The sequence below is a fragment of the Carcharodon carcharias genome, chromosome 20, assembly GCF_017639515.1.
Source record: "Carcharodon carcharias isolate sCarCar2 chromosome 20, sCarCar2.pri, whole genome shotgun sequence".
In the NCBI taxonomy this organism is placed as follows: domain Eukaryota; kingdom Metazoa; phylum Chordata; class Chondrichthyes; order Lamniformes; family Lamnidae; genus Carcharodon; species Carcharodon carcharias.
This window is the reverse complement of record NC_054486.1, coordinates 107821847-107848838: the sequence shown is the minus strand read 5'-3', so window position 1 is coordinate 107848838 and position 26992 is coordinate 107821847. Positions and strand designations below refer to the sequence as shown.

The following is a 26992-nucleotide window of genomic DNA, read 5'->3' as shown; positions in this document are numbered from 1 at the left end:
AATTTGTTAGGCATGACCTACCTCTGACAAAGCCATGCTGACTATCCTTGATCAAACCTTGTCTCTCCAAGTGGAGATAGATTCTCTCCTTCAGAATTTTCTCTATATAGTTTCCCTACCACTGACCTGAGACTCACTGGTCTGTAGTTCCCTGGCTTATCTCTACAACACTTCTTAAATAGTAGAACCACATTAGCTGTTCTCCAGTCCTCTGGCACCTCCCCTGTGGCCAGAGAGGAATTAAAGATTTGGGTCACAGCCCTTGCGAACTCCTCCCTTGCTTCCCTCAGCAGTTTGGGACACAAATCATCCGGACCTGGACTCGAAACATTAACTATGTCTTTCTCTTCACAGATGCTGTCAGACTTGCTGAGTTTTTCCAGCAATTTTTGTTTCTGTTTTTGTTTGAGTTATGAGGATTTTGATTAATGAGGGGTTTGATTTATCAGATGTCATGTTTTATGAGGGGGCTCAATTTATGAGAAGCATGATTTACGAGTATTATGATTTATGAGGGAACACATTTTATGAGTGGTTCTTCATCATGTTAAAGACTTGGATAGCACATCACCACACTTCTCAGGAACATCTCAAAGTGTTTGACCTACAATGAATTGTTTTGAGTGCAGCAGTTATTGTTTTGTAAGCAAGTTAGATTCCCCCTCGCGGCACTGTTAAACATTCTATTAACTAAAATGCCATGTTGCAAATGTAGTTAGTTTTTGAAGATTTATTCATTTTCTTCTACTCCCATTCATCTCATGTACCCCTGGAGCAGAGTTCCGATGATTGGATCCCTCATCCTGAAATTTAATGTGGAATTCATACAACATCTCCAAAAGCTGAGCTTGCAAGGTGGCCAGCAAAGTCCCAAGTTCAATCCATGGTCTGTCATAAGATACCCGATCTCGGGTTTGGGAGTGCAACAATCTCCCTTAGCATCTTTTGATTAAATGGGGAAAAATACTTGTCTCAAAAACAAGAGAAAGGTACAAGAATATTTAACAAGATAACATCAGTGTTCTTTCCAGTGTGACATTAATTCTGTTTCTCTCTCCACAGATGCTACCAGACCTGTTGAGTATTTCCAGCATTTTATGTTTTTCATTTTATATTAGCCTTAGATTATGTCCCTGATCACTTCCTGAAAGGAGAATGGAAGCTGATTCAATAGTAACTTTCAGAAGGGGGTTGAATTTAGTTGAAAAGGAAAAATTTGCTGGGCCACATGGAAAGAACAGGGGAGTGTGACTAATTGGGTAGCTCTTTAAAAAAGATAACACAAGCAATGGGTCAAATAGTCCCCTTCCATTAGATTCTATAGTCTCTGGAGTGGGACATGAACCCACAACTTCCTGACTCAGAGTCAGTAGCAAGAGTGCTACCGAGTTGGCTAGGACATCTGTGCAGGGTTGGGACCCCCAACACACATTATATACATTATGAAGAGTACTGTTGGATCCTAGTCACCAGATCAATGAGACTTGTGGATCCTGATTGCATGCTGGTTGTGGGATGGCCGAGTTGGTACAATAGACAAAGTTGATCAACAGAAACTTCTTAGGTGGAACACATACTGTTTATTTATAGAGGTACTCAGCTACACTTGTGTGCTTTCAACTCAAACCCTGTCTCCATACTACTACTAACTAGAGACTACTGACTACAGAGGTAGTCTGCGCTACTCCTCTATTGGTTACAAGATCATGTGATCTTCCTTGAAAACATCCTTCTTAAAGGTATACTACACATTACATAAAACCATAATTACCACAAGCACCAAGCAATACATACATTTCATGGGGTGGAAAGTGTTATATTATCTACCTGGATGAGTGTACCATATACATTACAATGGGTGCAAACTACATTTATATTTTGTAGAACAATGTGAAGTATATACATTGGGTGGAATCTTACCAGTTCTGTGAGGAGGCTGCTTTGGAGGCAGGGCTATGGAAATCTAGAATGCTGCACCTTAGGTCAGCTCCCCAATGTATCCCACCTCCAGGATATTTTCCCAGAAGCAGGCTTCCTGCGGCAGTGATTGCCAGCCTGTCTGTAGCGGGCAGCCATTCAAGATATGTAAAAGAGTAATTGCTTCTTGATTGCGCAATACTATGATTCGATGTGAGGTACATAGGTCCAGCGCTATGTCAGGAACCCAGAAAGGTATCAAAGGCAGCCTCCAAGTAGGAGGTGAGAGAGACATGGATGCATGGTTGTATAACAGAGCCACAAGACTGAAATTGGCACAGCCACAGCAAGAGGGTTTCCCCTCCATAATGATGGCCAGGAAATCCCTGGGCCTTCATTTTTTAATCAACCCTTGGGAGACTTTAGGCAGTGCCTCCATTTTGGGGCACGCTCATGGTCTCCCTCTGCATCAGAGAGCCCATCTCTCCCAATAGGCTGCTGGCTGGCCAGAACTGTGGCTCTCCCACTGGGCCTCCTGCATCCGTCTCCCACCTTCCTTCCTCCATTGGACAGCAAGTGTGGCCGCCTCTCATAAGTTTGCAATTTAGGTTGCACCTCTGACCTGTGCAGGGTTGGGACACCCAAATAATGTGACACCTGAAAATTTTCAGAGTTGATAAAATTTCACCCAATGTAATCAGAAATATTGAGTACATAAATTGCATTTGATAAGGTGCATGATTATATATTTTATTTTGAGTTATATGTGGTATATAATTTATACAGAATATGTATTATATATGTCACGACTCATTAGGGATAGTGCGCTGCAATATCAAGCCTCACTGTTCCTTGAATGTGAAAAGCTTGACCAAACCACCAGATTGCCCCAGTTCTACCTAACTGTTTAATTTAGGTTAACAGAATATGAGCACCAGGTTTGTAAACTTAATAAGTAAATAATTGCTTATTGAACAAAATGCCACAAAAGAAAGAAATATGAACTGCTAATTTCTAACTTTATAACCTAAATTCTACCCCTTCTTAAATCCCTATAGACACACAATACTAGACACATAAGACACACAAAAAACATGGATTTTAAGGGTGGTATGAAACAGTTCAATGGCACCAATTCCGGAGTATAGGATTTGATATATTGATTTTGACTGATGTCTTCCGAATTCCTTTCATTTCTTGTTGATGACATGAGGTGGTCTTCCAGCACTTTCAGTGTTTAGTTCACTGGTTGAGCACTTGCTTTTCAATGTCTCTAACAGTGATTTTCCCATTTGCCTCTTCACAGGGGTTTTTCAGAGAGGGAGCAGGTTCCAGAGAAATGAGGAGAAAAAGGCAGCTAGCTACTATTGTGGAGTTACTGGAATCTTCCACACACAGGAGAGCGAGGTTTTAGGTCTTGTTCTTTTCAGGCTAGGAGCTATTCTGCTGCACTCCCCTCATACACAACCTAGTAACCTGGTCAGGAACCAATTTAAATGAGTTTGCAGGCAGCTCCCTTGGTCCAGGACTCCTTTCCTACAACACCCTCTCTTTCATGGTACACTCTGTTCCAGGAGTGCAACATTGTATATATCTCTCATCCTGTTCCAGTGGATATGTCTTTCAAACTGCAGCCATTGTAATTTTAATCCACAATCCAACAGAAAATAAATAGATATGTTCTTTACAACAGTTCCACAGAAATAAAAAGATATGTTCCTTACATATACTATATGGAATGCAAAAGGGTGGGAACTTTGAGGCTTTGAGGGACCAGAACAGAAAATAGATCAAGGAAAGTGTTGGACGTAACATGGCATAGATAATGGGCAGCAGAGTTTTGGATGAGCTGATGTTTACAGAGGATGAAGAGTGAGAGGTCATTGAAAAGAACATTAGAGTCTGGAGGTGACATCGGTGGAAAAAGGTATTTCAGCAGATGAGTTGAGGCAGGGACAGAGGTGGGTAATGTTATGGAGATGGAAATAGAGTCTTTGTGATGGAGAAGATATGAGGTAGGAGGTTCAACTCAGGTTTACATACCTCTCCAAGATTATGAAGAATCTGGTTCAGCCTGGGAGAACAGCTGGGGTATGGGGATGAGGTGGGCTGATGTTGCTGGTGAGGACATGGAGTTTATTATGGGGTTAGGGGAGAGATACCAACAGTTTCAATCTTTGCAAATTTTAACTAGAGGAAATGATTGAGGAGGTGGTATTTTTATGTTTGTGAAGGTGTGGTGAGTTTGTCACGACTTTATGCTACTGCTGCCTCAGGGCTTGATTAAACATTGCAGAGTTAGGTCAGGTCCTTTCGTCAGATGTAATTGAAGTAGTTCTGTATGAGCATATGACATGAATTAAAGGCAATGTAATCCATGGAGAAAAAAAATACTCAGCCACAAGGCGAACTACACTAGGATTACATTGAATCGACAGCACAACTGATCTATACTGGTGTTTATATTCCACACTGGTCTCCTCCCACTTCAACCACTCTGCCTCTGTAGCCCTCTATTTTCTTCTGTCTCATATATGGATCAAGCCTCCCCTTAACTGTATTAATTGAATCCATTCAGTCACTGCATGTGGCAGCAAGTTCCACATTCTCACTCTTCTCTGTGTAAAGAAAATTCTCCCAAACGTTTATTTAAACCAGTCTGATTTTGACAGCCCAGATCTAATTAGGGCAAATAATTAACATGGCACAAAATCCTGTAAAGAACACATAGATCACTGTGTATAGGCTGGCTGCCTGCAATTTTACATACAGGTCCTGGGAACAGAGAACAGTTCCTGGACAATTCAACACAACAACAGTAACAACTTTTGGAGATGGGAAGGAATTTCTTCTCTTGGAGGGTTGTTAATCTTTGGAACTCTCTTGCCGAGCAAGCAGTGGAGGCTGCCTCATTGAATGTATTCAAGGCTGAGTTAGACAGATTTTTGATTGACAAGGAAATCATGGGTTATGCAGGGGTAGGAAGGAAAGTGGACTTGAGGCCACAATCAGATCAGGCATGATCTTATTGAATGGCTGAGCAGGCTCGAGGGTTGAATGTTTTACTCCTGCTTCTAATTCTTATTTCCTTATGTTCTATTTATGTAGCTCTTTTAATGTAATGAAACATTCCAAGGCGCTTCACCGGAGCATTAGAAAATGAAGCGTGACACCAGGTCACACAGAATTTTAACGACACAAAAGGAAGCCATTCAGCCCATCATGTCTGCACCGGCTCTCCAGATGAGCAATATAACCTAGTGCCATTGCCCTGCCTTTTCCCCATACCCCTGCACATTGTTTCTATTCAAATAATCATCTAATGCCTTCTTGAATGCCTCGATTGAACCTGCCTCCACCACACTTCCAGGCAGTGCATTCCAGACCCGAAACACTCGTCGTGTGAAAAAGTTTTTTCTCACATCACACTTGCTTCTTTTGCAAATCACTTTAACTCTTGATCTTTTTACGAGTGGAAACAGCTTCTCCCTATCTACTCTGTCCAGCCCCCTCATGATTTTGAACATCTCTATAAAATCTCCTCTCAGCCTTCTACTTTCCAAGGAGAAGGGCCCCAACCTCTCCAATCTAACCTCATGGCTGAAGTTTCTCATCCCTGGAACCATTCTTGTAAATCTTTTCTGCACTCTCTCCAAAGTGTTCACATCCTTCCTATAATGTGGTGCCCAGAACTGTGCACAATATTCCAGCTGAGGTCTAACGAGTGTCTTGTATAAATACAGCATTACCTCCCTGCTCTTATACTTTGTGTCCCTATTAATAAAGCCCAGGATACTATATGATTTATTAACTGTTCTCTCCACCTGTCCTACCACCTTCTGTGATCTATGCACATATACACCCAAGTCTTTCTGCTCCTGCACCCCCTTCAAAATTTCACCCCTTATTTTATATCGTCTCTCCATGTTCTTCCTACCAAAATGCATCACCTCAGGTGTCTCCACATTGAACTTCATCTGCCACATATGTGCCCACTCCACCCACTTGTCTATGTCCTCTTGAAATTCCACACCATCCTCCTCACAGTTCACAACACTCCCAAGCTTTGTATCATTGCAAATTTTGAAATTGTCCCCTGCACACCTAGATCTAGATCATTAATATTTATCAGGAAAAGCAAGGGTCACAATACCAACCCCTAGGGAATTCCACTAGAAATCCTCCTCCAGCCCGAAAAATATCCATTGACCATTACTCTCTGCTTCCTATTTTCAGCCAATTTTGTTCCATGTTGCTACCATCCCTTTCATCCCACGAGCAATAACTTTTCTCAGAAGTCTACTGTGTGGCACTGTGTCAAATGCCTTTTGAAGGTCCATGTTCACCACATCAACAGCATTACCCTCATCCACCTTTTCTGTTACCTCTTCAGAAAACCCCAGCAAGTTAGTTAAACACGATTTCCCCTTTAGAAACCCAGGCTGGCTCTCCCTTATCAAGCCATGTTTTCTCCATGTAACTACTAATTCTATCCCAAATAATTGTTTTTAGAATCTTGCCCACCACTGAAGTTAAACTGACTGGTATGTGACTTATCCTTACAACCTTTTTTTGAACATGGGTAATGTTTGCAATTCTCCAGTCCTCTGGCACCACCCCTGAGTCTAGGGAAGACTGAAAGATTATGGCCAATGTCCCTGTGATTTCTATGCTCACTTCCTTCAATATCCTTGGATGAATCCCATCTGGTCACATAAGAAAATATTAGGTTAGATAGTCAAAGTACAGCAGCTACCTGCTGTATTGCTGCCTGCCGCTGCTGTATCTTTCACCACATCAGTACAGACCGTGGATTGAACCCAAGACCTTCCTATCAACCTAAACCAGTGAGCCATCACTAATAATCACTGCTACGTAGGAAATAGTGAAGACTATTTTCATCAGTTGAGAAAGTTGAAGAGATTGAGTCATCAGCATTCAGTGTAGTTGGTTAATGCCGTGTATGACACTTTGCAGCCCACCAGTACTGCACGATCTCCAAACACTGCTGTGGATTAGTCACACAAACACATTTCATTCACTGCACTCAGAGGGAGGTAATCTGCATACTTCCCCACCTACACAGATAAACACACACAGTCACAACTGCAGGATCTGCCGCAAGATTACATGTCTGAATTCATTGCAGGGACCGTCACCCAGTAAGTCCAGATCCATGGGCCTGGACATCCTTTGCAGTCTGTGTGTGCATGTGCATGCCCACTGTCTGTGTCGGCCTAAGTGACTGCTGGTCTGCAGGATATGTGTGCGAATGAGAGCATGCTGTGCAGCTTTACATGAGCCTGTGTATCGATGTATGACAGTGAACTTATAATTTCCTTGGATTCTCTGCAGAAGTTAGTGTGACAGAAACCTTGGATGGAATCGTCCCAGATTTGTAGTAGCGGGTGGGGAAAATGTCGAATTCCTTGTTGGGCTGCAATGGCAGTTTCTCAAGCCATATCATCCCAAACCTGCCACATTGATTGTGCATTCCCAGGAAACATGTCGTTCCGATGGCAGCAGGCTCTCATTCACCCGCCAAGCCATCACCTCGCCACTTCATCACGCTGGGCGCCATATTTAAAGTGCAGCCACGTGCACACCTCTCATTGCTTCCTGCCCAGGACTGCTTCACAGAAGACAGAATGGCCCCGAAAGGCAAAAAGACTGCAGCCCCCCAGTTTAGTGATGCCTCCCTGAGTGCATTTTGGATGGTGTGGAGGCCCGCTGTGATGTCCTCTGCCCCCGTTCTGGCCTTAGGAGGGGCAGTGGCATCACCAACCCAGCAGGGTAGGTGGTGGCAGTGGTGGTCAGCGCCAATGCCCTGCAAAAGAGGACAGCCACCCAGTGCCGCAAAGGATGAATGGTCTCCTCCATTCCACCAGGGTAAGTCACTCTTCACATCACTCTCAACTTGCACACTCAGAAACGCATCACACATCCACAGGGATCTCACTCCTCAAGGGACAAACACCACTAACTCTTACACCCTCACATCTCCATCAGGCTCATACCCTCTGGAGCTCACATCCTCATCCTGTCCATGGCTCCGCTCACCACACAAACATTCCATGCAGTGCCATGTGCCCTGCTCACTCTCTCCATCTGTTTCCATGCAGGAGAAGCCTGTTCACATCAGCAGGGAGAGGTCCCAGACAGGGGGTTGGAGTGGCTCACATTAGGCCTCTCAGTCACTTTGAGGAGCAGCCATTGCGCTGACCGGTGAGGACATGGACCGTGCCTGCGGTGACAGTGAGGTCAGTGGTGAACACCCTCGTAAGGATCCAGCACCACATCATCTCTTTCTCAACGCAAATGTGAGTGCTCTCTCTCCTGCTTTTGACTCTGCTGCCATGCAATAATCATCTCTACATTGGTTCACAGGGAGCTCTGCCAAGCAACTGACACCCTCAGTCAGCCAGTCCCTCAGCTCCATCCAGGTCATCATCTCCAGCCAAGAGGACACCTCCTCCATTGAAGAGCCTGAAAGACTCGTCACAGTGCTTACCCACACCCTCCATCAGCGCAGAGACACACACATCTGTGGGACCTAGATCTGGAGCAGGCTCAGGTTCACAACCTGGTGGTCCCTGCATGGACACATATCCACAGCAGGAGGAGGCAGGTTCAGTCGAGCTCCCAGGCAGTCAGAGAACTGCTGGGGAAAGGGCATCTGTGAAGCCCGAATCAGATGACGAGCCTCTGGATTTGGCCTTCCAACTTATCCTGGAGAGTCAGCAGAAGGCATGGGAACATCATGCAGGGATGTTGGAAGCCCTCAACAGAGTGGCTCACATGTCAGAAGAGTGTGTCTGCCTGCTCTCTGATGAAGTGGTGCCCACATGTGTGCGTATGGAAGTCTCCATGGGAAGGATCGCAGATGTCTTGGGGACCCTGGTCCAGCAGAATGCGGAGATGCACGCAGACCTGCACTCCATCGCAGGGCTATGGGTGAGTTCCTGCAGTGGCAATGTGAGAGGGAAATGAGGCACCTCGATGTCCCTCCAGATGCTCCTCCCCTTCAAGGAGTCAGGCCGGGGCTCCTGGGCACCTGAAGGGAGGGGGAGTGGCAGCTGGATAGCACTGGGTCTTCCACTCAGTAACCTCAGAGGCTGTCCGCTCCCCCTGAGTCCCCTTTGCCTGTGAGTCCCTCAACCTCTTTCTCCGTCACTGCAGGGGAAGCAGTTAGCCAACCAGAGAAGCTGGAGGGAGAAGTGTGCGTGTGGCAGAGCCTTTCAGAGCCTCGGACAAGCATTCTCCCAAATGGATCCTTTCCGTGTCACCCTAACCTCAATGCCCTGAGCGTTTTGAATGCTGCCTGCTGGGGTTTGTTTTCAGTTGTCTATCTGAGCCGACCTGCATCTCCACCCACCCACTGATCACACTCCCATGCAGCATCTGATCTCGCCCACCATGACTGTCGTTTCACTTTCGATTTGAACAGCATGATCTGGATCCGGTTTCTCACGCGCTCTCCCATCTTCTCCCCTTCCCCAGTCCCCCAGTGGCCCTCCCTGGCATCACCTTCGACCTCCCTTCCATGACCTACCAGCCACAACCCTTTTCCTTCAGGGATGTCCAGGTGAATGTGCACTTTCCCTCCCTTCCCGAGAATCCCACCCCCATACACATTAACCTCCCCGACATCCTCCTTCCCACGCCAAGAGTTCATGTCTGCCTCCGAGTCCCCAACAACCACCCTCGCCGTACCTTCTACCACTACCGTCGAACCCTCACCCTCCCACCCTATCACCTCACTCTGTCCTTGGTAATTCTCACCATCCCCTTATACCACACCCATCCTCAGTTTGCTTCCCAGGGAGCAGTCATGGATCCATCAGAGCACTTCCTTGCATGTTCGCCTGTACACTCCAACCACCCCCCCACCCGACACACACACACACACCCCCCCCCCACCACCACTGGACCCCTGAATGCTCCAGACACTTTTCCCCCTCCAGACCCTTTCCCCCTTGGAACCCCTTCACCCCCCACACCCCCAGAATCCCCCAACTTAGTCGTCCCCCACCCCCACCCAGACGCCCCCCCCTCCATTTAGTCCTTCCCCAATCCTAACTCCTTCAGACACCCTTAGTCCTTCACCCCTCCTGACTGTCCTCAACCTTACTTCTTCCTCCAACCTTACTGCCTCCTCTCTCCACACTCCTTCCCCCTTGTGAATTCCTTCCCTTACACCTTCCACCACCCCCTTACACATACCTCCCCAGTTGCCATCTCTTCTCCCATTGCCCCCTCCTCCCTCCACACTCCCTCCCCCCTCCCAATCTCCCCCCACTGACACCTTTGTTTCCCCCCTCTCAACTTCACCCCCTTCGCCAGCTACTTTCCCCACTCCCAACCTTGCCCCCCCCGACACCTTCGTCCCCCAACCTCACCCCTCCAACACCTTTGTTCCTCCCCAACCTCAGCCCCCCAAAACCTTTGTTCCCCCCCCCTCCCAACCTCCCCCCACCTCCGTCCCCACCACTGACACCTCTTCCTCTCCCAGTCAATCCTAGACCTTCCTCTCCCACTCCCACCCAGTACATCTTCCTCCCCCATACACAGTTGGGCCTTCCTCTCCATCCCTTGGCCATCATCCGTTGTGAGCAGACCCTCAACAGTGACTATCCAACTTCCATGAGCTGCTGCACAGCGGAGCCATGTCCATGAGAATCCACCCAGCATGCCATAGGTGTTCCTCCAGTGTGCCCTTGCTGTTGGGCTCCACCATCTTCTACTCCTCAGACGACCACGTTGTAAGGCCCTGGTGGTAAGTCCCGACCTCTGCACGTCACACTTGTCAAGGTGCAATCACACCGATGTGGGTGGTCGATCCAGCAGGAGGGCAGGGGTTGATTCCGGTGGGCTGGCCTTCGAATCATATGCAGATGTATTACAGTGAGATTCCTGACTTCTGATAGTGGGAAATGCAGACCTCAGTGCCTGCAGCTGCTGCTCAAGCTCTGAAACTCTGGGCTCAAGTAGCTGCAGCTGGTGGCACTTCTTGCATACGTGGTCGGTCAGAGCGCAAGGAGCATCTAGGCCTTCCCACTTGTGGCAGGCGGTACATAAGGTGGGACTGAGCTGCTCTGCCATGCCTCTAGTTGAACAAAAATGGAGCAATCACATTGCTGGGAGTGTACTTTCAGCCCCCAAACAGTCAGAGAGAAATGGAAGAGCAGATATGTAGGCGAATTTCAGAGAAGGGTAAATATAATAGGGTAGTAATAGTAGGGGATTTCAACTTCTCCAACATTAACTGGGTTAGTCATAGTGTGATAGGTTTAGAGGGAGCAGAATTCTTAAAATGCATCCAGGAGAGCTTTTTAAGCCAGTACATAGAAGGTCCTACAAGAGAGATCATGGACTTAATTTTAGGGAATGAAGCCGGGCAGGTGTTACAGGTATCAGTGGGAGAGCATTTTGCAGATCGTTAGATTCCGTTAGATTCAAGGTTGTTATGGAAAAGGACAAGGATAGGTCAGAAATCAGAGTTCTAAATTGGGGGAAGGTCGATTTTAATAAGATCAGATATGATTTGGCCAGAGTGGATTGAGAGCAGCTACTTTTAGGTAAATCTGCGTCAGAGCAGTGGGACTCATTCAAGAAGGAAATAGGGAGAGTACAGAGCCAACATATTCCAGTAAATATAAAGGGTGGGACCAACAAATCCAGGGAACCCTGGATGTTGCGGGATATACGGGATTGGATAAAGAGAAAAACGGAGGCTTATGGCAGATACCGAGGGCTCAAAACAGCGGAAGCCCTAGAGGAGTATAGAATGTGTAGGGGGGATCGAATAAGGGAAATTAGAGAGCAAAAAGGGGGCATGGAAAAACATTGGCAGGTAAAATAAGGAAAATCCAAAGTTATTTACAAGTACGTTAAGAGTAAGAGGATTACTAGGGAAAGAGTAGGACCCATTAAGGACCATAGTAGTAATTTGTGTGTGGAGCTGGAAGACATAGGCAGGGTTCTAAATGAATACATTGTGTCGGTGTTCACAAGTGAAAGGGACGACGTGGGTATGGAAATCAGGCAGAAGCACTGTGATATAATTAAAGAAATTAGCACAGAAAGGGAGGAGGTTCTAAGTGGTCTGGCAGGCTTACAAGTAGATAAGTCTCCAGTCCCGGATGAAATGTATCCCAGGCTGTTGAGTGAGGCAAGGGAGGAGATAGCAGGGACGCTGGCAATAATTTTCAATACCTCTCTGGCCACAGGAGAGGTGCCAGAGGACTGGAGGACAGCCAACGTGGTACCGTTATTCAAGAAAGGAGGAAAGGATAAATCAGGGAACTACAGGCTAGTCAGTCTAACCTCAGTGGTGGGGAAACTATTGGAAGCAATTCTGAGGAACAGAATTAATCTACACTTGGGGAGGTAGGGATTAGTCGAGGACAGTCAGCATGGTTTTGTTTAAGGGGAGGTCATATCTGACCAATTTGATTGAATTTTTCGAAGAGGTGTGTAGATGAGGATAATGCATTTGACGTAGTCTACTTAGACTTCAGCAAGGTCCCTCATGGGAGACCAATAATGAAGATAAGAGCCCAAGGGATCCAAGGCAAAGTGGCAAATTGGATCCAGGATTAACTGAGTGGCAGGAAGCAGAGGGTGATGATCAAGGAGTGTTTTTGTGACTGGATGCCTGTGTCCAGTGGGGTTCCACAGGGATTGGTGTTGGGTCCCTTGATGTTTGTGGTATATATAAACAATTTAGACTTGAACGTAGGAGGGTTGATCAGTAAGTTTGCGGATGACACGAAAATTGGTGGGGTGGTAAATAGTGAGGAGGATAGCCTTAGATTACAGGAGGATATAGACGGGCTGGTCAGATGGGCTGATCAGTGGCAAATGGAATTTAATCCGGATAAGTGTGAGATGATGCACTTGGGCAGGACAAACAAGGCACGGGAATACACGATGAATGGTAGGACCCTGGGAAGTTCCGAGGATCAGAGGGACCTTGATGTGCGTGTCCTTCGGTCCCTTAAGGTAGTGGGACAGGTAGATAAGGCGGTTGAGAAGGCAAATGGGTTACTTGCTTTTATTAGACGAGGCACAGAATATACGAGCAGGGAGGTTATGCTGGAACTGTATAAAATGCTGGTTAGGCCACAGCTAGGGTATTGCGTGCAGTTCTGTGATCCGCATTATAGGAAGGATGTGATTGCACTAGAGAGTGTGCAGAGGAGATTTACCAGGATGTTGCCTGGGCTGGAGAGTTTTATTTATGAGGAGAGATTGGATAGCCTGGTGTTATTTTCCCTGGAGCAGAGGAGATTGAGGGGGGACATGATTGAGGTGTATAAAATTATGAGAGGCATAGATAGGGTAGACAGAAAGGAACTTTTCCCCTTGGTGGAGGGATCAATAACAAGAGGGCATAGATTTAAGGTAAGGGGCAGGAGGTTTAGAGGGGATGTGAGGAAGAATTTTTTCACCCAGAGGGTGGTGGGTATCTGGAACTCACTGCCTGAAAGGGGTAGAAGCAGAAACCGTCATAACATTTAAGAAGTATTTAGATGTGCACTTGCGATGCCATGGTATACAAGGCTATGGGCTTAGGGCTGGAAAATGGGATTAGAATAGTCAGGTACTTGTTTGACTGGGGCAGACTTGATGGGCCAAGGGGTCCTTTTCTGTGCTGTAGACCTCTATGACTCTATGACACAGTATTTATATGGCTAGTCCAGTTCAGTTTCTGGTCAATAATAACCCCCAGGATGTTGATAGTGGGGGATTCAGCGATGGTAATGCCATTGAATGTCAAGGGATAATGGCTAGATTCTCTCTTGTTGGAAATGGTCATTGCCTGGCACTTGTATGGCATGAATGTCACTTGCCACTTGTCAGCCCAAGACTTGTTATCGTCCAGGTCTTGCTGCATTTGGACGTGGACTACTTCTGTATCTGAGCTGTCACAAATGATACTGAGAATGAGGCTGGGGAAATAATAATAGGGAACCAGGAAATGGCAGAGGAGTTGAATAAATACTTTGCATCAGTCTTCAAGGTAGAAGACAGTAATAGCATACCAAAAATATTAAATAATCATGGGGCAAAAGGTGGGGAAGGAAATAAATACAATAAGTATCACTAGAGAAAAAGTACTAGAGAAACTAATGGGGCTAAAGGCCTGTAAGTCACCTGGACCTGATGGGTTGCATCCTACGATATTAGAGGAAATAGCTGCAGAGGTAGTGGATACACTGGTAATAACCTTCCAAGAATCCTTAGATTCTGGAAAAGTCCCAGAGGATTGGAAAACTGCCGATGTAACACCTTATTCAAAAAGAGAGGGAGACAAAAAAAAGCAGGTAACTTTAGGTCAGTTAGCTTAACATCTGTCATTGCGAATATGTTGGAGTCTATTATAAAGGATGTAATGGAACATATAGAAATGCAAAATCTAATCAAGCAGAGTCAGCATGGCTTCATGAAGGGGAATTCATGCCTGACAAATTAGAATTCTTCGAGGAGGTAACAAGCAGGATAAATAAAGGGGAACCAGTAGATGTAATGTATTTGTGTTTCCAAAAGGAGTTTAATAAGGCACCACACAAAAGGCTACTTAATAAGATAAGAACCCATGGTGTTGGGGGTTGTATATTAGCATGGATAGAGGATTGGCTAACTAATAGAAGACAGAGAGTTGGGATACGGGGGCGCATTTTCAGGATGGTAACCTGTAACTAGTGGAGTGCCACAGGGATCAGTGCTGGGGCCACAATTATTTATAATATATATTAATGACTTGGATGAGGGAAATGAATGTATTATCACCATGTTTGCGGATGACACAAAATAGGGGGAAGGAAAGTGGTGAGGGTGACACAAAGAGTTTACAGAGGGATATAGACAAGTTAAGTGAGTAGGCAAAAAACATGGCAGATGGAACATAATGTGGGAAATTGTGAGGTTATGCACCTTGGCAGGAAGAATAGAGGAGCTGAATATTATTTAAATGGAGAAAGACTGAAGAAAGCTTCAGCACAGAGGGATTTGGGGGTCCTCATGCATGAATCACAAAAAGCTAACATATAAGTTCAGCATGTAATAGGAAAGGCAAATGGAATGTTGGCCTTTATTTCAAAGGGAATGGAGTATAAAAATAGGGTAGTCTTGCTAAAACTATACCAGGCACTAGTTAGACCACACCTAGAATACTGTGAACAGTTTTGGTCCCCTTATCTAAGGAAAGGTATACTGGCATTTGGGGCAGTCCAGAGAAGGTTCACTAGGTTTATCCCGGGGATGGAGGGATTTTCTTATGAGGAGAGGTTGAGTTGGTTGGGCCTGTACTCATTGGAGTTTAGAAGAATGAAACATACAAGATTCTTCAGGAGCTTGACAGGGTAGATGCTGAGAGGTTGTTTCCCCTTGTGGGAGAGTCTAGGACCAGAGGGCATAATCTCAGAGTAAGGAGGCACCCACTTAAAACAGAGATGAGGAGGAATTTCTTCTCTCAGAGGGTAGTGAATCTGTGGAATTCTTTACCGCAGAGGGCTGTAGAGGCTGGGTTGTTAAGTATATTCAAGGCTGAGATAGACAGATTTTTAATCAGTAAGGGAATCAATGGTTATGGGGAAAAGATAGGAAAGTGCAGTTGAGGATTATCAGATCAACCATGATTTCATTGAATGGCGGAGCAGACTCGATGGGCCGAATGGCCTACTTCTGCTCCTACGTCTTATTGTGCAATCATCAGTGCACATCCCCAATTCTGACCTTATGATGGAAGGAAGGTCATTGATGAAGCAGCTGGAGGTGGTTGGGCCTAAGACACTGCCCTGAGGAACTCCTGCAGTGATGTTTTGGAACTGAGATGATTGACTGCCAACAACCACAAGCATCTTCCTTTGTGCTAAGTATGACTCCAACCAGTGGAGAGCTTTCCCCCGATTTCCATTGATTCCAGTTTTGCTAGGGTTCCTTGATGCCACACTTGGTCAAATGCTGTCTTGATGACACCTGACCTCGGGAGTTCATCTCTTTTGTCCATGCTTGAACCAAGGCTGTAATGAGGTCAGGAGCTGAGTGGCCCTGGTGGAACCCAAACTGAGCAGGTTATTGCTAAGCAAGTGCCGCTTTATAGTACTGTTGATGACCCCTTCCATCACTTTACTGATGATCGAGAGTAGACCGATGGGGCAGTAATTGGCCAGGTTGGATTTGTCCTGCCTTTTGTGTACAGGACATACCTGGGCAATTTTCCGCATTGCTGGGTAGATGCCAGGTGGTGGATGGGTTGACCTGCTGATCAAGCAGATTGCTTTGTCCGGCATGGGTCGTCGATTTCTTGAGTGTTACTGGAGCTGAAGTCGTCCAGGCAAGTGGATCATGATCCACTGTTGTTGGAGATGGTCATTACCTGGCACTTGTATGGCATGAACGTCACTTGTCAATTATCAGCCTCAGCCTGAATGTTGTTCAGGTCCTGCTGCATATGGACATGAACTGCTTCATTATCTGAGGAGTTGCAACTGGAACTGAACACTGCAATCATCAGCAAACAGCCCCTGACCTTATAATTGGGAAAGGTCATTGATGAAGCAGCTGAAGATGGTTGGACCAAGGACACTACCCTGCAGCGATGTCACGCACGCCACAAGATCTTCCTTTGTGCTAGGAATGGCTCCAGCCAGTGGTGAATTTTTATCCTTATTCCATTGATCTCAGTTTTACTCAGAGTCCTTGATGCCACATTCAGTTAAAAGCTGTCTTGATGTCAATGCCGTCACTCTCACCCCAATTCAACACTCTTCATTTCAGCTCTTTGTCCATGTTTAGTGAGGTCAGGAGCCAAATGGTCCTATCAAAACCCAAACTGAGCATCATTTAGCAGTTAACTTGTAAATACCTCTTGAAGAGTCATATGGACTCGAAACGTTAACTGTATTCCCCTCCACAGATGCTGTCAGACCTGCTGAGATTTTCCAGCTATTTTTGGTTTTGTTTGTGTCGAACTTGTAAATACTGCTTGATAGCACTGTCTTCATATTTTAACTTTTTGCTGATGTCTGCGTAGTCTTTTGGTTTAATAATTGGCTAGATTAGATTTGTCCTGCTTTTGCAGACTGTACCTGGGTAATTTGTATAGTGTGTGTTTTTGTCTGGGGTGTGTTAGTCACACTGTACAGTGTACAGTATTTTGTATCTATTCAAGGGTGCTTGTGGGTGTGGCTGATCCGTGTCTGTACATTATCTATGTGTATGTTTGAGGGTGTGTGTTCAGTGGTTGTATTATCTGTGAGGGTGAGCCTGGTTCGTGCGTTTACAGTATCCTTGTGTGCGTTTGAGGGGGTCTGCAGTGGGTGTACAATATATGTGCGTGCGATTGGGAGTAACTCTGTTCAGTTGGTGTAGCTTCCGCACGTGTTCAATGGATATTCAGCATTTCTTGTGATTGAGGGTTAAGTCTATTCAGTAGATATTGTGTCTGTGTGTTTGAAGGTCTGTCTGTCTATAGGTGTGATTGGTTCGTCTATATTCTTGCTCCAGTGGATATTAACCAGGTGGTACTGTGAGGTGATAGAGGGCGGGCAAAACCCCATCGTCACCAGGAAGTCGTCCCAATTTATCCCATGAGTAAATGTCAGATCCCTCCCTCTCTCCGCCCAGCGCTTCGCACTGATCTCTTGAGTCCTTCCTCTCTGCTCGATTCCCACCCAGATTAAAGGGGCGCTGTGATTCTACGGTCGGGAACGGCAACTTTGGCACTCGGGCTTTCTTTTCCTCTATGGCAGGACTCGAATGGGACTGGTTTCAACGAGAGGAGCTGATCGGTCACATCAGCGACATTAGAGTGCAAAATCTCCAGGGTAAGAGCCTGATGTAACTGGGATATTAGAGCTCCGGAGCCAGAACGCAGAAAGTTTGCCAAAAAAAAACTTTTTGACTCCGTCTCAGTAAATTAAACCATCGTCACTGACTCGGAGTAAAGCCTGCTCTCACCGCGGGTTATTTCATATGCTTATCGGATAAGGGGAGTGTAACCCTTCTCCTTTGAGTTCAACCAAAACTCTTCGCAAATGAACACCACTGATGAATTAAGATTCACAAAACATTTCTAAGTATAGGGTGGGAATAATTACAAGTCGTGGGCGAACTTCTTCAGGAATGTTTCGGATGGAGTCAAATTCCATTTGTTTCACTTTTTGACAAACCTTTTGGTATTTGTTTATTTGGGTCCCTGTGTCTGCCTCTCTGTGTGTGCCTGGGTCTCCGTGTCTGCCTCTCTGTGTGTGCCTGGGTCTCCGTGTCTGCCTCTCTGTGTGTGCCTGGGTCTCCGTATCTGCCTCTCTGTGTGTGCCTGGGTCTCCGTATCTGCCTCTCTGTGTGTGCCTGGGTCTCCGTATCTGCCTCTCTGTGTGTGCCTGGGTCCCTGTGTGTGCCTCTCTGTGTGTGCCTGGGTCCCTGTGTCTGCCTCTCTGTGTGTGCCTGGGTCTCCGTATCTGCCTCTCTGTGTCTGCCTGGGTCCCTGTGTGTGCCTCTCTGGGTGTGCCTGGGTCCCTGTGTGTGCCTCTCTGTGTGTGCCTGGGTCTCCGTATCTGCCTCTGTGTCTGCCTGGGTCTCTGTATCTGCCTCTCTGTGTGCTCCTGGGTCCCTGTGTGTGCCTCTCTGTGTGTGCCTGGGTCCCTGTGTGTGCCTCTCTGTGTGTGCCTGGGTCCCTGTGTGTGCCTCTCTGTGTGTGCCTGGGTCTCCGTATCTGCCTCTCTGTGTGTGCCTGGGTCTCCGTATCTGCCTCTCTGTGTGTGCCTGGGTCTCCGTATCTGCCTCTCTGCGTGTGCCTGGGTCTCCGTATCTGCCTCTCTGCGTGTGCCTGGGTCTCCGTATCTGCCTCTCTGCGTGTGCCTGGGTCTCCGTATCTGCCTCTCTGTGTGTGCCTGGGTCTCCGTATCTGCCTCTCTGTGTGTGCCTGGGTCTCCGTATCTGCCTCTCTGTGTGTGCCTGGGTCTCCGTATCTGCCTCTCTGTGTGTGCCTGGGTCTCCGTATCTGCCTCTCTGTGTGTGCCTGGGTCTCCGTATCTGCCTCTCTGTGTGTGCCTGGGTCTCCGTATCTGCCTCTCTGTGTGCGCCTGGGTCTCTGTGTGTGCCTCTCTATATGTGTGTGTGTGTATGTTTCTGGGTCTGTGTTGGCACAGACTATATTACGCACCCTCTTTCCTGTGTCTGTGAGGAGGACAGGATTGAAAACTTGCTATGCTTCTGACTGGCTCACACCTTAGGGTTTCAAACATTCCACAGGGTCCTTTTGGTTCCAGCCTAAGGTAAGAAGAATATTACTTATGTAGAAATACAGCTGTTACCTGACCTCAAATCTGTGGTTGATAGATATCCATTGCATTTCCTGGTGTTTAATCTTGTGCCTTGCTGCACCCCAATGAGGGTAGGCCAATCAGCCCCATGGATCTGTTTTGCCTCCTCGCAAATCCATGCAGGAACTATCTTCCCTGCTGTGTCATATTCACTAACAGCTCCTGTATGTCTGCTTCCCAAACTCTTGCACTCTCTCTCTCTCTCCCTGGCACCTGCCCTATCATTTGCAGTCTCGCCCGCCCATCTTGCCCACCCTGACTCTCACGTCCCTCCCGTGTCGCTTGCCCCTCCCGTGTCGCTTGCTCTCCCCTGTCCCTGTCTCCCCCGCCTGTGTCAAACTCCCCATCTCTCCCGCCCTGGCTCTCTCCCACCCCGTCCCCCAAGTCTCCCCCGACTACCTCCCCCACCCCCAGTCTCACTCTCCCCCTTCCCCTCCCCCAAGTCTCGCCCTCCCCACCCGAGTGTTGCCACCCCGCCCCCCCGCCAAGACTCAGCCCCCATCTCGCTCACTCGTCCCGTGCCTTCCCCCACCCCCACCCCCATCCCCACCCCCACCCCCATCCCCATCTTGCCTCCACCACTTGCTGCCCTCTGGTCTGCCCCCTCCCCCACACCTTTCATGTCGTGTTCTGCCTCTCAGTCTTTCTGTCCCTCAGTGTGCGTGTGTGTGTCTCCCTTGTCTTATTTCTCACTCTCTGCTCACACGCACTCTTGCCCTCGCTTTTTGTCTGCCCTCACTCTGACTCTCCCTCCATCAAATAAATTTCTCACCCTCTCTTTTATTCATCCTGATATGGTCAGTGTTGCTCACATCTTTCCTCTCTTGTACCTTCCGAACTTCAAGTATTCCATTATGCATACCCTTCCTCCTCCTTGTGTTCAGTTTAGACTCATTGCAGCATCAGCTGCGGGATGGTAGCTTAGTGATTATGTTAGTGGTTTAGTAATCCAGAGATTTGAGCTATAGACCTGGTGACATGAATTCAAACCTACTATGGCATCTGAGGAAATTACATTCAGTTAATTAAATAAATCTGGAATATTAAAAGCAGATATTAGTAATGGTGACCATGAAACTACTGTGTAAAAAAAAAAAATCCATCTGCTTTTCCTTAGGGAAGAAAATCTGCTGTGCCTGCATGGTCTCAGTAATGTGGTTATATCTGATATAGCTTAGCAAACCACTCAGTTGCCAATAAGGTGGTTCATCACCATCTTCTGGAGGGCAATTAGGGATGGGCAATAATTGTTGGCTTTGCCAGTGATGCCCACAACCTATGAATGAGTAATAAATAAAACACATCACCTAGTCTAACTCATTCTATCCCAGGACCTCAAAACTGGAAATCCTTATTTTCGTCAGTCCTCCTTTAGCGCAGTTTGTGTTTGACGATGCTAGTTTCTGATTTCCATCTCTTCCTCTGATATTCTTTCCAAATTTGGTGGTGTCTTAAATTATGAGCCACATTAGTATAGATAAGGCTACAACAGAGAGATGGAGAAGATGAGACAGTGGGATCTCTTATCAAACAAAGTTTTCTTTGAAACCTGTCAAGATGTTGAGAGAAAGACAGAGCTAAAAGAGCCTCTTTGGGTATGGTAGTAGCTTTCAAGTCATACACAGATTTGAATTTTATAGAGTTGTTGAGGAAGACATAAATATTTGGAATGAAATAGTTAACTAAGCTACTTGGAGACTGCTTTACCAGAGGAAATGTGGTTGTTCCACTTGGATCGAAAGAAATCAGCCAAGAATAGAAATTGATGAAGGATAACTAAGGAGGGAGTGAAAACGGTAAGAAGAGGGAGTTGTGTATTGAAAAAAAAAGCCTGGTTCAAGAGTGGGGAGGAAATCTAGGTGGTGCAGCTCAGCCTTTCCATAGCGGAAGGAATGAAGGTTTCCTTTACCTAGGGAATGTGTGCTAAAGAGAATTGCTGAATGCTGAATGGATTTATCAGTGAAAGAATGTGAGAAGAAACAATCAGTAGAAAAATAAGGAACAGAGTGGGAGAAAGGACAGAGCCCTGAGCAACCTAGAGTTAATGGGGAAAAGAGCTAGAAGATGGACAGGGACAGGGCAATTTGGGGGAAAAAGGCTGGTTGACCGTGAGCATACTGTCACTGGGAGGGCAAGATGGTGCTAACTTATTTAGAAATGCAGTGTGCCTGGTCCTGTCCTGCTTCTAGAGAGGTACAAAATAAGTGGTTTGAGCAGAGAGTTTTGCAAGGCCACATTGGCATTCAGTTCCAATGCAGATGATATGTCAATGTTTTTTTCCCCCAATGTCCTCTGGCAGCAAAAAGAAAATGATGTCCTCCGAATTTTTGGTGATGCATTATTAGTGGGCTGTCCAATGAACTGTAGCACAAAATAAACCTTGGAAGTTGCTCCAAGCATAGAAAAACATTGTGCTGGTTCCTAGAGGACAAGTTACAGATTGTTCATTGTCAAATGTAAAGAATGATTCATTGAGGGATGGTTAATTCTAGTGTTTATAGTTCTGTGTAAAAAGTTCAAACCTCCAAGCAGACATCTAAGAGAGACATTAAGAGACATCCAGCTCTACTTGTCCCACCACCCCCCCCTTAAACCAGCTTATATTTCACCTCTCTTCTATTTTTACTTAGTTCTGTTGAAGGGTCATTCGGACTTGAAACGTTAACTGTGTTCCTCTCCGCAGATGCTGCCAGACCTGCTGAGTTTTTCCAGGTATTTTTGTTCTTGTTTTGGATTTCCAGCATCTGCAGTTTTTTGCTTTTATCTAAGAGAGACTTTCAGAAGCAGGTGCAGCTTAGTGGCTGGAAATCTTAGATTGACAGAACATATTGTATATTTACTGCATTTCCTTCTGCTAACTGCACTGGAACAGGAGAAGGCCATTCAGCCCCTTGAGCTTGAAATGCATCCTTCCAAATTTCAGACAGGAACTGTCTTCACTGATGTCATATTTATTAACTGCCTCTGTCACTCACTGTCTCCCGCTTGCACTCTTTCTTGCATTCACTGAGGGTTTTTGCATCTATTGCTGTATTAGGTAGTGAGTTCCAGATGCTCAACATCCTCTGGATGAAAAGAATTCTCATCAACTCCCCAATAATTTTCTACCAATTATTTTAAATCTATACCCTCAGTTATTGATCTCTCTGCTAAAGGGAACAAGGGGCTTCTCATAACTTTATACACCTCAATTAAACCTTCCCTCAGCATCCTCTGTTCCAAAGAAAACAATTCATTCTTTTCTCAAAGCTAAAACCCTACATTCCAGGCAACATTCTCATAAACCTCCTCTGCGGTCTCTCTAGTGTGATCACATCCTTCCTGTAATGCAGTGACCAGAACTGCATGTAATACTCTAGCTGTGGTTAAACTAGTGTTTTATACAGTTCTATTGTACCTTCCCTATTCTTATATTCTATGCTTTGGCCAATAAAGGAAAGGAGCCTGAATGCCGCCTTAAACACCTTGTTTACCTGTACCTTCAGGGAACTGTGGACATACACTCCAAGGTTTCTGTGTTCCTCTACTCTTCTTAATATCCTGCCATTTATTATGTGCTCCTTTTCCTCATTAGCCTTTCCCAATGTATTACCTCGCACTTGTCCAGGTTAAATTCCATTTGCCCCTTTTTGGCCTACCTGACCAGTCTGTTGATATCTTTCTGCACTCTATAGCATGGATTCTATCACAGGGTACAGAAGAATAGCTTGGACAATATCGGCTGCCACTGTGGATTCAAGTCAGGTGGTTATACAATGGGGAAGGAGCACAATTTGATCTTGTCCATGCTCTGGATTAAAGAAAGGAAAAATAATCATGAATTGTTTCCAATCACTATTCTGTGACTTCCCTCTAAAAGTACATGTGTCAGGTCTGCATGGTGCCTGATTCAGTAGTGATGCCTGCTGTAGTGCAATATCCCATTCATTTTGCTGCCTGAGCTCATCACCCAAAGTACTGGAAATAAGAGGTGATGCCTTCAGTAGAGAATGAAACAAAATTGGAAGAGCAAAACGTCAACAAGGTTATTGAAAACTCTGGACGTCAAAGAGATTGGGCCTGTTTGCCAAGGTATTCACCCACAATCTCTCTGTTGACTGTAGATGTTGGCTTTAGGAGGAAAAAAGCAGGTTTGTTTTTTACCAAAACATCTTTTGTCATCAGATGCCAATTTTTACCTTGTTCTTGGGTCATGGTGTCACTGCCAAAGCCTGCATTTATTGCCTATCCCTAGTTCCCCTGAGAAGTTGGTGGTAATCAGCCTTCCAACTGCGAATCTTGCTGGGCCACTTCAGAGTTAAGTGCGAACCATCTTGGTGTGTGGACTAGAGTCATTTATAGATTCAGATTGAGACAGGGGTGAAGGATTCTGTTCCTGAAGGACATTAGGGAACCAGTTAGGTTTTTATGACCAACTTTTTTATTTCCAGATCTTTTTCTTTAACTGAATTGAAATTCTCAAACTACTCATTGTAGAGTTTAAACTCACGTTCTCTGGATTACTAGTCCAGACTTCTGGATCATTACTCCAGTAACGTTACCACAAACGACCTTCATGATGCTACAATTACAGAATGCATATTGATAGTGGGGGTAAAAAATAGAGAACACTTTTTTGCAGGTGGGGTGTTCAGGGGAGCTATGGGTAGTCATGACTTCTGTAGCAGACTACCCCCTTGAAGTTTAAGCCTTTGACTCCAGCTAAATGGTGTGAGATTCTTTCATCCCACGGGCCTTTTTGTAAATTATGCTTTTCTTTTGGAAGCTAATGGGGCTCTTATGACCAAAGATGCTTTGTCACTTTAAATTTCAATCCCTGTTTTGAATCCGAGTGGCTCACTTATAAATTAGAAGGTAGAAAAATGTAAATACTGGAGCTAATCAATGTAACTTGGCACCAACTGGGGAGAAAGAGGAGACCTGGGCTCTAGCATCCAGCAAAGTAGGTCATGATTATATATAAAGGCAGAAAAAGTTCATGTCTTTTGCAATGTTTTTCTTGTTAGGTGCTAGCCTTGGCTTAGTGAGTAGCCCTATCACCTCTAAGTCAAAACGTATGTGGTTTCAAGACCCACCCCTGAGACTTGAGCACAAACTCTAACCTGACACCTCCAGTGCAGTACTGAAGGAGTGCTGCACTGTCAGAGATGCCATATTTCAGAAGTTAAATCGAGGAAAACTTGGACTCACAGGAGATTGTCAAAAAACAACAGCACTATTTTGAAGAAGAGCAGAGGAGTTCCCCCTGGTGTCCTGGCTAATACTTATCCCTCAATCAACATTACAAAAACAACATACCATGTTTCCGACAACAATGGTGACAATTCAAAAGTGCTAGCTCTAATGAGCTTTGGAATGTTTGGAGATTGTTCCAAAGTTAAGCGCTATACAAGTGCAAGTCTTGTAGATGTGCTCTGTGTCAGGCGAAGGGTTTGGGGGAACTCCTCTGTTCTTCTTCAAAATAATGCTGTTGTTTTTTATGCCCATCTGAGAGGGCAGTTTTCCTCAGTTTAACTTTAGAAATATGGCATCTTTGATAGTGCAGTGCTCCTCCAGTACTGCACTGGAAGTGTCAGGCTAGATTTTGTGCTGGAGTCTTTGGAATGGGACTTGAAACCACATACCTTCTGACTTAGAAGTGATAGTGCTACTCACTAAGCCAAGGCTGATCCTAACAAGTAAAACGTTGCATGAACTTTTTCTGCTCATCCCTTCTGGTTCTATGTCCAATTTTTCCCTTTGTCTCCAGTAGACACTGGTGCTGGGGTGTTGGAGAGGGGCTGCAGTGGTGTTGGGGGAACAGCTGTCCCATTTGTTTTTCGTACGTGAGTAGCGACAACAGGTTGATTGACCTGGGGAGGCAGCACCATGGCCAAGACTCATCCATTTACTCATGATTCACTGGGAAAGCAAAATTTTTATTTTTTAAAAGATTCTTTATTTTTTTCCCTTGGGATGTGGGCTGCATTGACTGAGAAGAATTTTGAGTCATGGATAGGCCAGATTGAGTATGAGGTGGCAGGCTTCCTTCTGTGAGGAACATTAGTTGGTCATTAATGAGAATCCATCAGCTTCCCTGTATTTTTTAGTATTAGCCTGAAAATGAACAGATTTATTGCATATGATTTTACAATGAGCCCTGGTAGGATTTGCACATGGGAATAATAGCCTGATCTTAATATTCTGTTGTCCAGCTCATTTTTATTTGGATAGAGCAGCATCTTTCCTTTCCTAAAGGAAACTCTCAAACAAATGCTACCCTTATACCCCAGCTACCCTTATTTTTTTAATAAAAACTTATTTCTTGCTGTTTGTACTGTTCTACTTACTGTCTCCTGCTAACTTATTGACTCATATAAATTAAATACCCAAGTGATTCTATGTTCTGTGAAATGACGACCACACATCGCAGGTGCTGAGCAGCAGCACAAAATAGAAGTTCCTAATGTCTAACTGTGAAACATAAATATTAGTCATGCATAATTGCAGAATTAAATCAAATTTCTTGTGAAGACAGATGTTGACTGATTTCTTTATACCTTCAATCAGTTTTAGCTAATCTATTTTTTTGAAGTTGGCAGACAAGCAGGTGACAACACACACAAGCTAGGTGCACTGTAATCTGTCTACTCCCATCCCAACTAATGTAGTATAGATCAAATCTAATACCTTCCTGATCTGTATGATTCAGAACCATTCATCGACTGTCCTTTCACAATTATCAAGAGAATTTATACTGGCTCATCTCTTAATGTCTCCTCAATCTGCCCAATCTGCTCAATTTTGTTTGGACTATCACATCCTGATCTACTAAGTAATTAACATCTTCAGGCAGGGAGTGTCTTTTACAAACTATGAATATCTAGGTGAAACATAACACTGAAAACATCATGTGGAGGCAAAGGGTGTTACTGTTAAAGGGTGTGGGTAGTTGGGTAACTAAGGGAGTGCTGGCTGAGGCAGTATGGTAGTTGCAACAATAAACAATCACACTGAAGGGTTTACTGTACATTGCACAAAAGGAGGCATTAAATCTGACACAGTTACACACAACCATAAGGCAAGAAGTTTATCAGGCCTCATCTTTATAGATATGGTGCAATCATTTGACTCTGACATCCAGTCATTTTAGGCTGGTTTATCCTCTTGGAGAGAAGGGTGAATCTGGGCAGAATCACCACTCCAAGCCCATTGTGAATCCCTGCTTCCAGCGTGGCTGGGACTGTACCAGTGAATTTGGCTCTAAACTAGATCTTGGGAGAAGTGAAGGATGACTCACTAAACCAATCAGGTGCTCTTCAGAATTTGTGGTTGAGGCGAGTTGTTGTGGAGGAGAGAGGTAGTGCGCCCCTCGCTCCACTTCAAGCCATGGATATTGGCCTTGGAGCTCTTGATGCTGATAACTGGGTGCTTAATATGCACTAACACCCCTCAGTTTAATAAGCAGGGAAATGTTTGTTGTAAGCTCTTGTTTTGATGTGTTAAATCACGATAGTTTGGAAGTTTTTTTTACATTCATTCTTGGCATATGTAAGTTGTTAGCAAGGCCAACATTTATTGCCCATCCCTAGGAGATGGTGGTGAGCCGCTGTCTTGAACCATTACAGTCCATGTGCAGATCGTGTACAGTCATGTTAGGGAGGGAGTTGCAGGATTTTGATCCAGCAACTTTGAAGTAGCAGCAATATAGTTACAAGTCGGGATGGTGTCTGATATTGAGAAGGACTTGCAGATGGTGGCACTCC

At 45.5% G+C, this 26992-nt stretch overlaps 1 protein-coding gene across 2 annotated transcripts in view; it reads left to right on the top strand.

The window, feature by feature from the left end:
• The first annotated feature begins 17327 nt into the window (after window positions 1-17327).
• Window positions 17328-26992, top strand: part of LOC121292401 (calmin-like) — an 84868-nt gene continuing 75203 nt past the window's right edge. Inside the window, exon 1 of one of the 2 annotated variants that reach the window (XM_041214260.1) lies at window positions 17328-17750. In XM_041214260.1, coding sequence (XP_041070194.1) covers window positions 17669-17750 — 82 coding nt within the window. In that variant the 5' untranslated portion in view covers window positions 17328-17668. Of the gene's footprint in view, window positions 17751-18978; window positions 19200-26992 lie in introns of those variants that run through there. The other variant, XM_041214261.1, reaches the window with a different exon arrangement.